Genomic DNA, 15,795 nt, shown 5'->3' with positions numbered 1-15,795 from the left:
AGACTGCGGCGGACGAAGCGGCTCTTCGGTAAGCTAGGAGCCCGGAAGCGGCTTGCATCATTCTATTTCCGACGGGAGACAGGGCAGACCCGCGCCTAGATGTCGAGAGGAAGGAAGACACAGCCAGGCGCGACGCAGCCCGATACGGCACATTCCATGTCAACCCACGCGCTCGCTGTAGAGCCTGATTAGGACAATCAGAGCGAGGACACATGCAAGCAACAAAAGTGGCAACATAATGTTTACACAAAATTATTTTTCGCAATTGCGGCATCCTCTAACCACATTTTCTGAAGTGTTCTTTCATTACAATCGCTTCTAAGACGACGCTTGAAAATACGTCAAAGGAGTTGCTTCCAGTCTGGGAATCATGGTCGATTTTAAAATATCGCTGCACTTGCATTTGCCGCTGACACATTGTTCTTTGTAGTCACTCATGTGTCGGTGTATCTAATCTTCATTCCCTCCGAAAAATGAGTTTAGGGCCCATATCTACTAACTGTGAGTAGAACACTGGGTTTCAATTACAAGGATCACTTCGCCATTTAAATGCTCGCCGCTTGGCTCCCCCACCCCCTCCACACTTTTAACACTGAAATAGCCTCGTCAAGCAGGAAACTATGCTTAAGGATGAGAGAGGAGATCACAAACTTCCCAGAACGAAAAATACACAGGCACAAAGCCCTGCATCAAACCAGTTGTACTGTTGCTACATTCTCTTTCATACCGAATACGATGGTACTGAAATATCCTGCAAACTGAGAGCTCACACTTTCACAAATTCCTCTAGCCTGTGTATGCATAATGAAGCTTGAGAAATTGTCTTCTTGAGAAAAAAGGTAAGACATACTAACGTAAGACTAAGCTCTGCAGGAACGCAATGATTACAAAATTACGTCGTCTAAAACACAAAACGTTTACTGACGTGACTGCAACTAGTGATCTCACAATTATTTTGTAGCTGGAAAAAAATGCATAACATTTCCTGTAGAAAAAACTATATATTATACGGCAACACATACAACAAGAACCGGTAGATGCTTTTCACGCCTAACCCCTGTACTGTCTACAAGTACATGCATCAGCAATCCACGGTGACTTGCAGAGAACATAGATCCACAGATTCTCATTTACAATTGGTTCTTTTTAATTATTTACTTTTTATAAGCAAAAGGTTTTTAGCAGAAAACTTTTCTTGCATGAGAATGTCATACTCTAGTAAGACTAATCGAGTTCACACTTTTTTTTATCTTCATCAGATAGATATTATAGTAGGCAATAGAATGGTTTATATATAACAGCAACAGAACAGGTACCGTCAAGACCCAACGACAAAAAAATCACACTGAAAGCGGACAACATGCACACCGAACATAAATGACTATCCAAAGGTAAGCTAAGAGGGGAAAAAGAATTTTGAGATCTCTCCTCTTTAATATAGTGTACTCAGCGAATTACTAAATGTCGCACGGAGTCTTCGATCCACATATTACATAAAAGGAGACAAGTAATGAGTGTGCAATGATACGCTGAAGTTTTTGCTTTACGTTGTATTTTTGTGCAAATGAATTATTCAATTGCTCTGCGCAGAGCGTATAAAAACGTTATGCTGACATTTATTTACGAGGAATATTGTAACCAAAGGTACGAAATATGTTACTCCACATTATCTGCGATTTGTTTACAAATCGCTTCATACTGTATCACACATTCCTTGGATGGTTCATTTGTTTTGCATCATGTAATTTAGTACAATCATTTTTTATTATGATGCGCTTTGTACTTACCAATAAAATGAGTCTGTCATTAGGTATTGCAATATCAAAGCACCGTACAAACAAAACTGTCACGTTATTTCACTCACTTCGACACGGAAAATGTAGTACCACTGTCCCCAATTGCTACAAATAATACGTCACGTCTGACCATCGGCCATTTTAATGTTACAGACAGTCGAAAGCTTAACTCACTAGTCAGTTGAGGTACTGAAAATAGATAACATGAGAGTGACTAAAGAAACGTTAATCTGTTCCAAAAAATTCCCTCACGCATCTTGTGTACAGGCTAATAAATTGCAGATGATCTGAAGAATTTGTAAATTTAGTTGACGCTCTCAGATGCTGTTGTAGGATGGCATTAGCTACTGATTATTCTCCACAATTAATAAAATGCAAGAGGTATCTTACTTTTAAGTTCCAACTTTTAACTGAATTATGCTTTATAGCTCCTGTCCGTTCAAAAGTTTGAGTATTTTGTTTTCGGAGCCAAAGCAGGACTTGCACAGGTAAAAAGTAAAGTTAAATGTTTGCTTCGTTGCAAGTTTTTTTTCTTTCTTTTTTGTTGTTGCATGTTCATTAAGTCAGTTATTTGTGCATCGTTACAGCTCATAAAATTAAAGTGTTCCAACTTTTAAATAAAGGTACATCAAAAAACTTCTTTCAGATGCCATATAGATACCCCTATCTCCCGAAAATTGATTGAAGAAACTCAAGTTTCATATTCTGGCGAAGAGGTTAGCTGTGTGAGGACACTGAAATGTTCATCGTGCAGTTTCAGTTAGTATCAAAGTTTTTCGATGTATTCGTGCTTTATTTTAAGTGTGAATTTTTCTTAGACTTGAACGTGCAGCGATTCAGCATTTTCGCATAGAACATATTAAGATTATGGCGTATCGGCCTACCTTAACTGTCATTGCAGCCATATAATACTCTCATTTTCCATTTTTATTCGCAGACTTGTGTTATTTATAAAGCAGTGACGATTCAAGACAGGCATCAGAATTCCCATGCTCGTTACACTAATTTTACTGTTATGTTAGAAACAGAGTTCCTCAGTAGTGATAACATATTTGTAGCTAGTGAAAATATATTTGGATAGTTAAACAAAAAAAGAAATGTTTATGAAGCATCTGGATTTCTTACTGTGCCAACTGTAAGACAGCTAGAAGCAGTAGTCCACAGTAACTTCAGTGTAGATTTTCTAAGGGATTCTGACAGGAAAAATGATCCATAAAACATATTTTGGTCCTACAATTTGATTTCACTAATTAACTTTCCAACACGGTTGGATAAAGACAGTAGGTCTGTAATTGACAACGTTTTTTCAGGCACTCAAAGCTAGAAATTAAATATTTACTCAATAATATATGCTCTCTCAGATCATGATGCACAGTTAGTTAGTATAAGTAACATAGTTGCCGTACGGTACGGAAACTCCCCAGTAGAAATCAGAATAATTAATGACTAAGAATAGATTATAGGAGAGGAAATTTATAATGAACCAAATGCTAACATAAAATTTAATCTATTCCATATGAATTCATATTATTATTTGAAAACAGGTTTTCACATAATAATCTAATCAGAAAGGACCTTAGGCAGCCACATAAAAAACCATAGATTACTAAAGGGATTAAGGTTTCTTGTCAAAGGAAAGGTGGAATGTATCTTTTGACAAGAACAGGTAGAGATTCTTCAGTAGTTGCACACTACAAAACTACTCAAAATCACTTAAAAAGGTTATAAAAAAAATCAAGGATCATGCCCTTAAGCAGCCACATAATAAGATAACTGAATGAAAGGGCTATAAATGATGAATCACAGGGAAAAATGTATTTAATAATAATTTCATAAATATAGTAGGAAGCATGGAGACAAACAGTTGAAGAGAAAAATCACAGCAGTATGTTGAAAAAGTGACTCTCATAGAATCCAATTGTGTGAATGTATCACCAACTTTGCCTTCTGAAATTAAGAAAATTACACATTCTGTCAGAAAATCTCATCTGATTTTGATGGTTTTTCCAATAGAGTACTAAAGATTTGTTCCCATATAATAAGCCCAGTCTTATCCGAAATATGTAGCCCATCACTTGCTCAAGCATATTTCCAGAGAGACTAAAATATGCCATTGTTAAACTCCTTTTTGAGAAAGGTGATAAAGAGAGATGTCAACAATTATTGACCTGTTTCACTGGTGAAATCTTTTTCCAAAATTTTTGAGAATAGCAAGCATAATATCCTCATCAAATCACAATTTGGGTCTGAGAAGGGTTGCTCTACTGAGAATGCCATTTACATGTTCACTCACCAGATTGTACAACCGTGAAATAATAAAATAGAGCTGATTGGTATTTTCTGCAGTGCATCTAAGGCATATGGGCATGAGAAAAACAGTATGCTCATATATAAAGTGAAATTTTATGGCATTGATGGTATAACCAACTGATGGATAATGTTGTATCTAACCAAAAGAAAGCAGAAAATTGTACTTAGTTAATTCAGCCAATATAGTAAGGAGACATGATTCTGACTGGAGAGAAATCACATATGGGGTTCTCCAAGGCTCAATCTTAGGTCCACTCCTGTTCCTCATGTATGTAAACGATCTTCCTTCCAATATACAACAAGCAGAATTAGTTCTTTTTCAGATGACACTAGTTTTGTAATCAATCTAAGCATACATACAGAAAAAGAAGAAATGGTAAACAAATTTCTTAAAAGTATCATTGACTGATTTTCTGCTAATGGTCTCGCCCTCAGTTTTAAAAGACACAACATACTCAGTTATGCACGTCTGTGGGTACTAAACCAATGATAAATATCACTCGCAGTGAGGAAATAATAAGTAGAGTAGAAATTTCAAAATTCTTGTGTGTCTACATTGATGAAAATTGAAATTGGAAAAAGCAAATTTTGGAAATCCTAAAACAACATAGTGTAACCACATTTGCACTTAGAATCATTGCAAGTCTTGGGGAGAGGCAAATCACTGAGTTTACATAATTTGCATATTTTCATTCAGTAGTGTCATATGGAATAATGTTTTGGGGTAACTCATCTTTAAGAGAGAAAATCTAGTAATATGTGTTGGTCAGCCACAATAACCCTTGTAGACATCTGTTTAAGGAGCTGGCCATTCTGATTACTGCTTCATAATATATTTGTTCTCTCATGAAGTTTGTTATAAATAATCCACTATGGTTCAAAAGGAACAATGCTGTACATAATTACAGCATCACGAAGAAGGATGACTTTCATTACTCCACCATAAAGTTGTTGTTAGCCCAAAAAGAGAAAAACAATGCAACAACAAAAATTTTTGATAACTTATGCAGCGATATAAAACTTCTGACAGATAGCAAAGTATAATCAGAAAACAAGTAGAAAGTTTCTCCTCGACAACTCCTATTCCGAAGAAGAATTTCTATTGTGGTAATGTGTAAAAGTTGTGAGTAGGAATTACATCTCTGTATCTTTTCTCTTTTTTTAAAAAATGTGAAATGAATCATTCCACATCATTACAATCTATCGTGCAAATGATCCATGAAACATGGAATTAAATTAGTAATTTAAAGTAGAAAAGCAGATACTATGTTGGTCCTACATCTGGAGCTTCTGCTGAAGGATAAATCACAGAAGAACATGATTCTAAAATATATTCTTTATTCTCAAATAGGTAAAGACCTGTTATAAAATGAAGAAATTACTTCTTAAACTGTTGATTAATAAATGTGTCAAGCTAAAGAACACACCATTGATGCCAAACTCATCCGGGAAGGGCATGTCAATCAAGTCTAACAGATCTCACAAGTGTCCTACCTCGTGGAAACTTATATGGGAACATTTGCCTAATATCTGTAACATTTTGAAAGTAAAAAAGAAGAGAGTGTCCATGTAATATGCAAGGCTGGTCCTAAAGAGCACTGTCTCCCTCTTTTTTTCGGAGTTACTATTCTAACAGTGCTAAATATGTATATCTGTTAGTGTACGCTTTTTGTAGAGAACAACATTAAAGGATGTGAGAGAATCAATTTATGAACAAGACATTAGAAATAAGACAAACATCGAAATCGTAAGTTACAGGCTAGCAATAACAGGAAAGTGTCATAATGTAAATACCCTCAAAATTTTAACAAGTTTTCCTCTTGCTCCTCAATCCTTGCCAGTTAACAAATCCAGATGAAAATTATATGATTAGCTAACAAAAAATCAACATCTGTGATATGGGCAATGTCAGTATTAATATTTAAGATTATAACTGTATATAAGATAGGCTATTTATTTTGTACATGTAATACGAACATTAATTTTAAAACTGTTATTGGAACTGTAACTTCACTATCACTGAAAAAAAAAAAAATCTGTATGTGGTCAACAGCAAACAGAAATATAATTTGAATGAGCTACACTGTAAAATGAATCGTTTTTCATTCATGGTTACAGTGATGAGGTAAAACTTCAATGAAACAGACATAACTGATAGTCTTTCTAAGTGATTTGTATGTTTTGGATGCAGCTTACATTACCCCAAACTCAATATGGTGCTGAAAAAGCTGTATCTGTTGTTTGTTTACTACTCTCCATGTACTCCATTAATACATTTGAAATCCTTGCCAGACAGTATGATGAGATATTTACCCATACCATTTGTGGACACAGTGTTTGCAGAATGCCCTCATTCAAACTGTTATCGCTTTAGTTTTTCATTTTGGAATGGTGTGTGTTCATGTCAGTAGAAAATTCATAACTTTCACAATGGAGGTTGGTTCTTACAATTTTCTAAGTAGAATTTTGGGCGTGTTTGGCAGTGAGTGTCTAAAAGTTCATATTTCTCACCATTACAGCTATCTCCTAACAGTTAAACAAACCTGTGGCCATTAATGGTGCTTTTGACATGCTGGTGTCTTCAAGTATACAAACATACAGATCCTATACATTTAAGCCAACTTATATATATATAGTCCTTACAAATTTTTACAAACTTACACCTGACAGCAGCTTACAAATGAATATAAGGTGTGCATTTGTAGAGGCCGTACTTATGTGATAAATGCTAGTGGTAATACCATGCATATATATATATATATATATATATGTGTGTGTGTATATATATATATATATACACACACACCTCATCAGGAAAGAGGGAAGGAGAGGGAAAGACGAAAGGATGTGGGTTTTAAGGGAGAGGGTAAGGAGTCATTCCAATCATATATATGACATGGACCTACACTTAGATTAAGTTGTCATTCTTTTGTGCCGAGTTGATATTTTATCACTACTTGATTTGTTTGAACTTTCTGCAGTTATTTTCACCTCATATTTCCTCACAGACAACCATATTACTTGTTGAAAATCTGAGATTGAGCCTCATTATTCCTGAAGTCATTTCCATGTAACCTGGTCAATAGTGATTCTATCAGACTACTCTGATATATATCTGAAATTATACCTCTGTATCTACTCTCATCCCAAAATAAAATGTTGCATCCTGCTTGTAGAAAAGTACTTAACCCATTTGCAAATCTGTCTGGGTACCCAATGTTAACGTACAGCAAGCTGCCGATTGTCCAAGTAAATGCAGACCCAACATTGCACAGATAACCAAAAAGTACAGATAATCCGTAATACACATTCTTTACCAGAAACTGTTATTTACTGTGTTTACAAAACGTGCCGAGTGTCACATTTGAAATGCCACTGCATTTCGTGTAGCTTTCTTTCATTTAACATTCAGAAAATAATTGTCCAACTTTTTTCTGTTTCTATTTTTCATTTAATTTATTCCCAGTAATGGATCTTATTTTCTGGAGAGTCAGAACATTAGTAAGGCAAACAAATTTTGTTCTATATAGTTTTACAACAGATCAACACATTTAAGCACATCAGTTTGGGGATGATGAAACTCGTGTCACATGCATAATAGCACATTCTAACTGAAGGTTTCATTGTAACTGTAACGGAAAACTTCAGGGGTTTTTCCCAAAAACTGCCAAAGTATGTGTGTATAATCTACAAATTGGATAATTCACAGTATTTTCTTCGGCAGGCGTCACTCCAGTACAGACTAAAAAGGAAAGAGTCATGAAATCCATTAAATTATGGCCATCCACAAGTTCGGTGGGTAAATAAGCATTATAAAACAATTCCTTAACTCTTAGTAATTTGTGATTATACAGGGTGGTCCATAGATCGTGACCGGGCCAAATATCTCACGAAATAAGCATCAAACGAAAAAACTACAAAAACGAAACTTGTCTAGCTTGAAGGGGGAAACCAGATGGCACTATGGTTGGCCCGCTAGATGGCACTGCCATAGGTCAAACTGATATCAACTGGGTTTTTTTTTTTTTTTTATTTTTTTTTATTTATTTATTTTTTTTTTTTTTATAGGAACCCCCATTTTCTATTACATATTCGTATAGTATGTAAACAAATATGAATGTTTTAGTTGGACCACTTTTTTTGCTTTCCATCCTTGCCGCATTTCTCAGCTCTGCCGTAGTCTATACTGACGGTTCGGTGGTTTCTGTTCAAGTTGGTTACGCTGTTGCTCTTGGTGAACAATCTGAACAATGCTCATTGCTGGCTGGCTGCAGTGTTTTCACTGCGGAGCTTTTAGCCATCTCTGGCGCCCTAGATTCTATGCGCTCCTGCCCAGGTGAGTCCTTTGTTATCTGTAGTGTCTCCCTGTGTGCTTTACGAGCTATTGACGAGTGTTTTCCTCGCTCTTATCTGGTGATGGCTATCCAGGAGGACATCCATACTCTTGCCCGATGCAGCCACTCCATGGTTTTTATGTGGACTCCGGGTCATGTCGGCATCCCGGGTAATGAATGTGTTGACACTCTGGCCAAACAGGCTATCAGTGCACTGCCCTGGAGACTGGCATTCTGAAATTTGTTCTCTAGTCAGTATTGCGGCAAAAAGTCCTTGGTACTTAGGGTGATGAATGGCGCACCCTGCCTTCCCCTAACAAACTTCGGATCATCAAGGAGATTACAGGTGTGTGGCGCTCCTCCTTGCGAGCCTCACGCAAAGACTCAGTTGTTCTCTGCAGGCTACACATTGGCCACACCTGGCTGATGCACGGTCATTTATTGCGCCGCGAGTACCACCACCTCTGTGTCGCTGTGGATCAGCATTGACAGCGATCCACATCTTGTTGGCCACTCCGCTTTTAACTGCGCTCAGGCAGATGTTTGTGCTGCCTGATACGCTCCCTGCAATTTTAACGGATGACTCTGCAATGGCAAACTTAGTTTTGAGTTTTCTTCTCGCAGGGGGCTTTTATCACTCAATCTGAGGGTCTATCTTTTTATTGTGTTGAGTCTGGCCTTTGGCCTATGGTTTTAGATTGGGGTTTTTAGTGTGTCTCTTGGTGGTTGGCTTTTCCTTTTTTTTTTGTTTCTATGGTCAGCCAGCCACTGTAACACTCTGTGTGTTTTTAATTCCTCTTTTCTGGTCTTTTTTTATGTCTTTCTTGCTCTGTGTCATCCCTTGTCATCTCCGTTCCTTGTTTTTCTTCCTTATGGTTGTTTCATGGTTGTGGAAAAAGGGACCGATGGCCTTTGTTGTCTGGTCCCTTCAACTCCCACAAACCAACCAACCGGTTTGCTGCAGCTCTCCATGGTATTCTATCCTGTGCAAGCCTTTTCATCTCCGAATAATTACTGCAACCTAAATCATTCTGAATCTGCTTAGCATATTCATCTCCTGGTCTCTCACTACAACTTTTACCCTCCATGATTCCCTCCACAAATTCCTCTTCTCCTCAATTCTATTCGGTACCTCCTCATTAGTTACATGATCTGCCCATCTAATCTTCAGCATTCTTCTGTAGCACAAGACACTTCTTGTCTAAACTATTTATCGTCCATGTTTCACCTCCATAAATGACTACACTCCATACAAATAATTTCAGAAAAGACTTCCTGACACTTAAATCTACAAATGTTAACAAATTTCTCTTCTTCATAAATGCTTTCCTTGCCATAGCCAGTTTACATTTTATATTCTCTCTACTCCGACCATCATGAGTTATTTTGCTCCCCAAATAGCAAAACTCATTTACTACCTTAATTGTCTCATTTCGTAATCTAATACTCTCAGCACCACCTGATTTAATTTGACTGCATTCCATTATCCTCATTTCGCTTTTGTTGATCTTCATCTTATATCCTCCTTTCAAGACACTGTCCATTCCATTCAGCTGCTCTTCCAGGTCCTTGCTGTCTCTGACAGAATTGCAGTGTTGTCGGCAAACCTTAAAGCCTTTATTTCTTCTCCATGAATTTTAATTCCTACTCCAAATTATTCTTTTGTTTCCTTTACTGCTTACTCAGTATACTGATTGAATAACATTGGGGATAGGCATAAGGGATACCAATCATAAAATTTTTGGACTCTTCTGTCATCCACCTGTTAAATGAGAATGTGCTTCTCATATCACTACAGAAAATTGAAAAATCGAAAAGTATTTCTACAAATGTGCTGTGCATAACAGAGTATCATTTGCAAGTCACAGAAATTTAATAAATGCATCTGTATGTGATACGAGTTAATATACATTTTCTGTAGGTTTAATATAATGAAAAGGGCAAGTAGTAAGTATAAACAAATAATGCCAGGCCATAGACCTAAATTAGTACTGATACTGCTTTGAGCAGCTCTTACGGTGCTGTACTTAAGTAATATTCCTAGAAACATGCAAGGTAGCAGTTCTGATAATGTACTGGCCCCCTACAATAAATGTTTCAAATTACATGAATTTGTGGAATTAATTGGGAAGTCACTGTTTATGGAGATTTCAACATTGCTTGTATTGTGGTTAGTACTGTTCGAAGGCACTTGGAATTACTGTTATCCAGATTTGCATCATTCTCCATAGTAACAACACAGCAATATTAATACATGGTATAAAGCCACTTGATAATTCATTTCAAAATCCAACTGCTTTTCAAGAAACAGTTGTAAGCTTCATACATGATGGCCAAATGATGGCAATAAAGCATCTCCAACAATCAGGTTTAGCTAAGAAGGAAAAACTACCATTTGACAGAAGCATAAATATTAATTAGTTGCACTATTCAGAGAGAATGTAATGAACTAACAATGGCAAGAAGTTTACTGTAGACACACATTATTATTATTATTATTATTATTATTATTGTTGTTGTTGTTGTTGTTGTTGCTGCTGTTATTGTTGTGGTCTTCACTTCGAAGACTGGTTTGATGTAGCTCACCATGCTACTGTATCCTGTGCAACCCTCATCTCCAAATAACTACTACAACCTACATGTCTCTGAATCTGCTTACTATATTCATCTCCTGATCTTCCTCTTTGATTTTACCTCCCTCACCCCCCCCCCCCCCCCTCCCTCACCTCCAAACTTCAGTATTTCATTACTTCATCATTAGTTACGTGATCAACTCACGTAATCTTCAGCCTTCTGCTGTAGCACCACATTTCTCTTTTTGTCTAAACTGTTTATCATCCATGTTTCAATTCCCTACAGTACTACACTCCAGACAAACACCTTCAGAAAATACTTCCTGACACATAAGTCATATTTTATGTTAAAAAATTCTGTTCTTCAGAAATGCTTTTCTTTCCATTGCCAGTCTACATTTGATATCCTCTCTACTTCGGCCATCAGCAGTTACTCTGCTAACCAAATAAAAAAAAAAGAAAAGAGTCACCTAGGCCCTACTACTGCAAGTGTCTTGTTTTCTAATCTGGTTTCCTTAGCATCATCTGATTTAATTTGACTACATTCCATTATCCTTGTTTTTGGTTTTGTTGATGTTCATCTAATGGGTTCTTTTCAATGCACTGTCCATTCAGTTCATCTGCCTTTCCAAGTTCTTTGCTGTCTCTGACAGGAGTACAATGCCATTGGTAAACCTCAAAGTTTTTATTTCTTCTCCCTGAACTTTAATGTCTACTCCAAATTTTTCTTTCGTTTTCTTTTCTGCTTGCTCAATGTGCAGTTTGAATGACATTGGAGATGGGCTATAACCATCTCTCAGTCCCTTCTCAACCATTGCTTCCCTTTCATGCACCTCGACTCTTATAACAGGTTGTAAATAGCCTTTCACTCTCTGTATTTTATCCCTGCTACCTTCAGAATTTCAAAGAGATGATTTCTTTCAGCATTGTCAAAAGGTTTCTCTAAGTCTACAAATGCTATAAATTTGGGTTTGACTTTTCTTAACCTATCTTTTAAGATAAGTTGTAGGGTCAGTACAGCCTCACGTGTTCCTACATTTCTCCAGATAATTACAGGAACATAGTAGATAACAAACAGTTTTTTTCTAAAAATAACAATACTATGAATCCAGTTTTCATTAACAACTGGTCAGAGACAATTACAGAACAAGCCAAGAGGTAAGGTGGTTAGCGTCTGGACTCAAAGTACATTGTGCCAAGAAGAGAAAGCTAATCAAGAGTTAAAAGGGGCACTGCAAGAAATATTGCAAGTGTCAATACTGTCATCAAAAATGCTAAAACACTATGCAAAAAATTTAAACAACAAAGCAGATATAATTTGGAGGGTTATTGGGTGTGGAAGGTATAAACTTGGTAAGAAAAGTGATATTCAGATCCCTGATGACAGTAGCAGTGAGACAAATGATGTTAGGTTCAAATAAGTTGCCACTAAATCCAGTGAACTTTTCTAAGGCCCTCGTTACTCAGTAAAAGATCTTTGCTAGCTATCTTTTATAAAAGTTTTTTTGAAAATCTATGACTTTGTACAAAGGTACTCTTATAAAGGTTAGAGTGTGGTCCCAGCTTTATAAAAGATTTGTCAAAGAATTTTGGCAATGTAATGTTCCGGAAACAACGATCGTGTGAGACCCAACTCGCTTTATTTGTGTAGTGGCGTAGCAAGACAGCCACGCCACTCGGAAGTAGCTGAAAGGCACGCGGTAAGCTCACGCAGGCTGGCGTGAGGTCTGAAACAGGATACGTAATGAATGCTATAAAGAAAAGTAAGTAGCTTCTGGAATACTTAACTTTAATCCATAATTGTAGAACATCGCTCTTGATGATACATGCTTCATAATATTAATTATCAATTGAATACGGCGCCTTGCTAGGTCGTAGCAAATGTAGCTGAAGGCTAGGCTAACTATCGTCTCGGCAATTGAGAGCGTATTTGTCAGTGATCCCCTTCTGGCAAAGTCGTCTCTACAACTGGGGCGAGTGCTAGTACGTCTCTCTAGACCTGCCGTGTGGTGGCGCTCGGTCTGCGATCACTGACAGTGGCGACACGCGGGTCCGACTTATACTACCGGACCGCGGCCGATTTAAAAGCTACCACCTAGCAAGTGTGGTGTCTGGCGGTGACACCACAATTTGTTCATGAGACCCAGAAAATATTAGATACAGGCTCCCAGGTAGATGCTATTTTCCTCGACTTCCGGAAGGCGTTCGATACAGTTCCGCACTGTCGCCTAATAAACAAAGTAAGAGCCTACGGAATATCAGACCAGCTGTGTGGCTGGATTGAAGAGTTTTTAGCAAACAGACCACAGCATGTTGTTATCAATGGAGGGATGTTTACAGACGTTAAAGTAACCTCTGGCGTGCCACAGGGAAGTGTTATGGGACCATTGCTTTTCACAATATATATAAATGACCTAGTAGATAGTGTCGGAAGTTCCATGTGGCTTTTAGCGGATGATGCTGTAGTATACAGAGAAGTTGCAGCATTAGAAAATTGTAGCGAAATGCAGGAAGATCTGCAGCGGATAGGCACTTGGTGCAGGGAGTGGCAACTGACCCTTAACATAGACAAATGTAATGTATTGCGAATACATAGAAAGAAGGATACTTTATTGTATGATTATATGATAGCGGAACAAACACTGGTAGCAGTCTCTTCTGTAAAATATCTGGGAGTATGCGTGCGGAACGATTTGAAGTGGAATGATCATATAAAATTAATTGTTGGTAGGGCGGGTACCAGGTTGAGATTCATTGGGAGAGTCCTTAGAAAATGTAGTCCATTAACAAAGGAGGTGGCTTACAAAACACTCGTTCGACCTATACTTGAGTATTGCTCAACAGTGTGGGATCTGTACCAGATCGGGTTGACGGAGGAGATGGAGAAGATCCAAAGCAGAGCGGCGCGTTTCGTCACAGGGTTATTTGGTAACCGTGATAGCGTTACGGAGATGTTTAGCAAACTCAAGTGGCAGACTCTGCAAGAGAGGCACTCTGCATTGCGGTGTAGCTTGCTCGCAAGGTTTCGAGAGGGTGCGTTTCTGGATGAGGTATCAAATGTACTGCTTCCCCCTACTTATACCTCCCGAGGTGATCACGAATGTAAAATTAGAGAGATTAGAGCGCGCACGGAGGCTTTCAGACAGTCGTTCTTCCCGCGAACCATACGCGACTGGAACAGAGAAGGCAGGAAATGACAGTGGCACATGAAGTGCCCTCCGCCACACACCGTTGGGTGGCTTGCGGAGTATAAATGTAGATGTAGATAACAGCTGAAAACACAAGGACAAAAACATAAAGAAAAGGACCATCATAAGCAGAACCTTTACACAATTAGAGAGAAATTGCATACTCCATTGACCAAACGAGGTTGTATAGTTGACAATGTAATGCGGGCCTGACAGCAGCTGAAAACATGAGGATAAAATATAAAGAAAAGGACCATCATAAGCAGGTCCATTAGACAATTAGAGATGAATTGCATAGTCCATTGACCGAATGAAGTTGTGCAGTGGTTAGCACACTGGACTCATATTTGGGAGAACGACGGTTCAAAGCTGTGCCTGGCCATCCCGATTTAGGTTTTTCGTGATTTCCGTAAATTGCTTCAGGCAAATGCCGGGATGGTTCCTTTGAAGGGCACAGCTGATTCCTTCCCCATCCTTCCCTAATCTGGTGGGACCGATGACCTGTCTGTCTGGTCCCTTCCTCGAGATCAACCATCCAACTAACCATACTCCATCACCAGACTTCAGCTTTTGGGAGAGGGCAGAGGGGGGTGGGGGGAGGAGGGAACACTGTTAAAAAGATCAAAAAGCTCATCACCATATCTGTGACATTCTTCCAGATGGTGAGTGTCACAGATTTTGCCCGGGTGTGTGTTTGGTAAACCCAGAGCTCCTGAGCTATGGTTTTGTGTCCACCGCCAGTCTCCTTCAATCGTAAGCTCTGTGCAAGTTTCAGCCCACAACGGTATATTGGTGAAACAGGGAGTAGGGAGCTGCCTAGTCCACAAGAATGATACAAACCCTATTTCTTCTAAAACTACATATAATTTTAATAATAAACAAAAATAAAACAACAACACAACCTCAGGATAATGATGGGTGCCAATGGGAAGGACAGCTGTCATTAGTGGGCAGCCTCTGGGACACCTGCAGAGCCATACCAAGGCGATTCTGCATCTCTGACACAACTACCAAGGCTGCACTGTCCTCTGCCCCCTCCATAAAACTATATTTCAACACCTTTTTTCTACATTCAAATAAATGCATACGAATTACGTCCATATCAGCATGACAGGCAGGCATAACAGAAACAACTGTCCAGTGATATATGATACAGAAGTATATGGGTTGAATATTAAGCATTGCAATTAGCAGAGAAACTTCAGAATTTTGATGCTTTGGTGAATGTTAGGCCTTTCACTGACATTGAAATAACAGAACTGCATTATACACATATGAGCCAAAACATTATGACCACTGCTGATCGCGAGAGTGAATGGCAGCTGGTGACATATGAGCACATGATGGTAAGAACAAATATAAGCGGAGCAGAGGTGAATAATACAGGCTGCATATGAGGAAATCCGCTAACATAAGCAACTGAAGAGGGCGGATTGTTATGGCAATTAGCAGCTAGGAAACATTGAAGCTGTTTAGCTCTTTATATGCTACTGCCATGAGTATCAGTGGAAAATTGTTGAAGGATGGTGAAACCACGAGCAGGCAAGGTTGTGTTGGATTTCCATTTGTCTTCGCAGAATGTTATGGACAAAGG

The 15,795-nt window shown here is 38.3% G+C and overlaps 2 protein-coding genes across 4 annotated transcripts in view; one reads left to right on the top strand and one right to left on the bottom strand.

The window, feature by feature from the left end:
• The window catches only part of LOC124622661 (tyrosine-protein kinase CSK), a 285,377-nt gene extending 283,434 nt beyond the window's left edge, over nucleotides 1-1,943 (bottom strand). For both annotated transcript variants that reach the window (XM_047148456.1, XM_047148455.1), the window contains exon 1: nucleotides 1,788-1,943. The gene's annotated coding sequence lies outside the window, so the exon portion shown is untranslated. The remainder of the gene's footprint in view (nucleotides 1-1,787) is intronic.
• Nucleotides 1,944-1,964: 21 nt separating this feature from the next.
• The window catches only part of LOC124622662 (protein FAM169B-like), a 111,218-nt gene continuing 97,387 nt past the window's right edge, over nucleotides 1,965-15,795 (top strand). The window contains exons 1-2 of one of the 2 annotated variants that reach the window (XM_047148458.1): nucleotides 1,965-2,177; nucleotides 2,443-2,555. In XM_047148458.1, the coding sequence (XP_047004414.1) occupies nucleotides 2,131-2,177; nucleotides 2,443-2,555 (160 nt within the window). In that variant the 5' untranslated portion in view covers nucleotides 1,965-2,130. Of the gene's footprint in view, nucleotides 2,285-2,442; nucleotides 2,556-15,795 lie in introns of both variants that reach the window. The other variant, XM_047148457.1, reaches the window with a different exon arrangement.

The sequence above is a fragment of the Schistocerca americana genome, chromosome 7 (genome assembly GCF_021461395.2).
Source record: "Schistocerca americana isolate TAMUIC-IGC-003095 chromosome 7, iqSchAmer2.1, whole genome shotgun sequence".
In the NCBI taxonomy this organism is placed as follows: Eukaryota; Metazoa; Arthropoda; class Insecta; order Orthoptera; family Acrididae; genus Schistocerca; species Schistocerca americana.
This window is presented reverse-complemented; position numbering and strand designations above follow the sequence as displayed.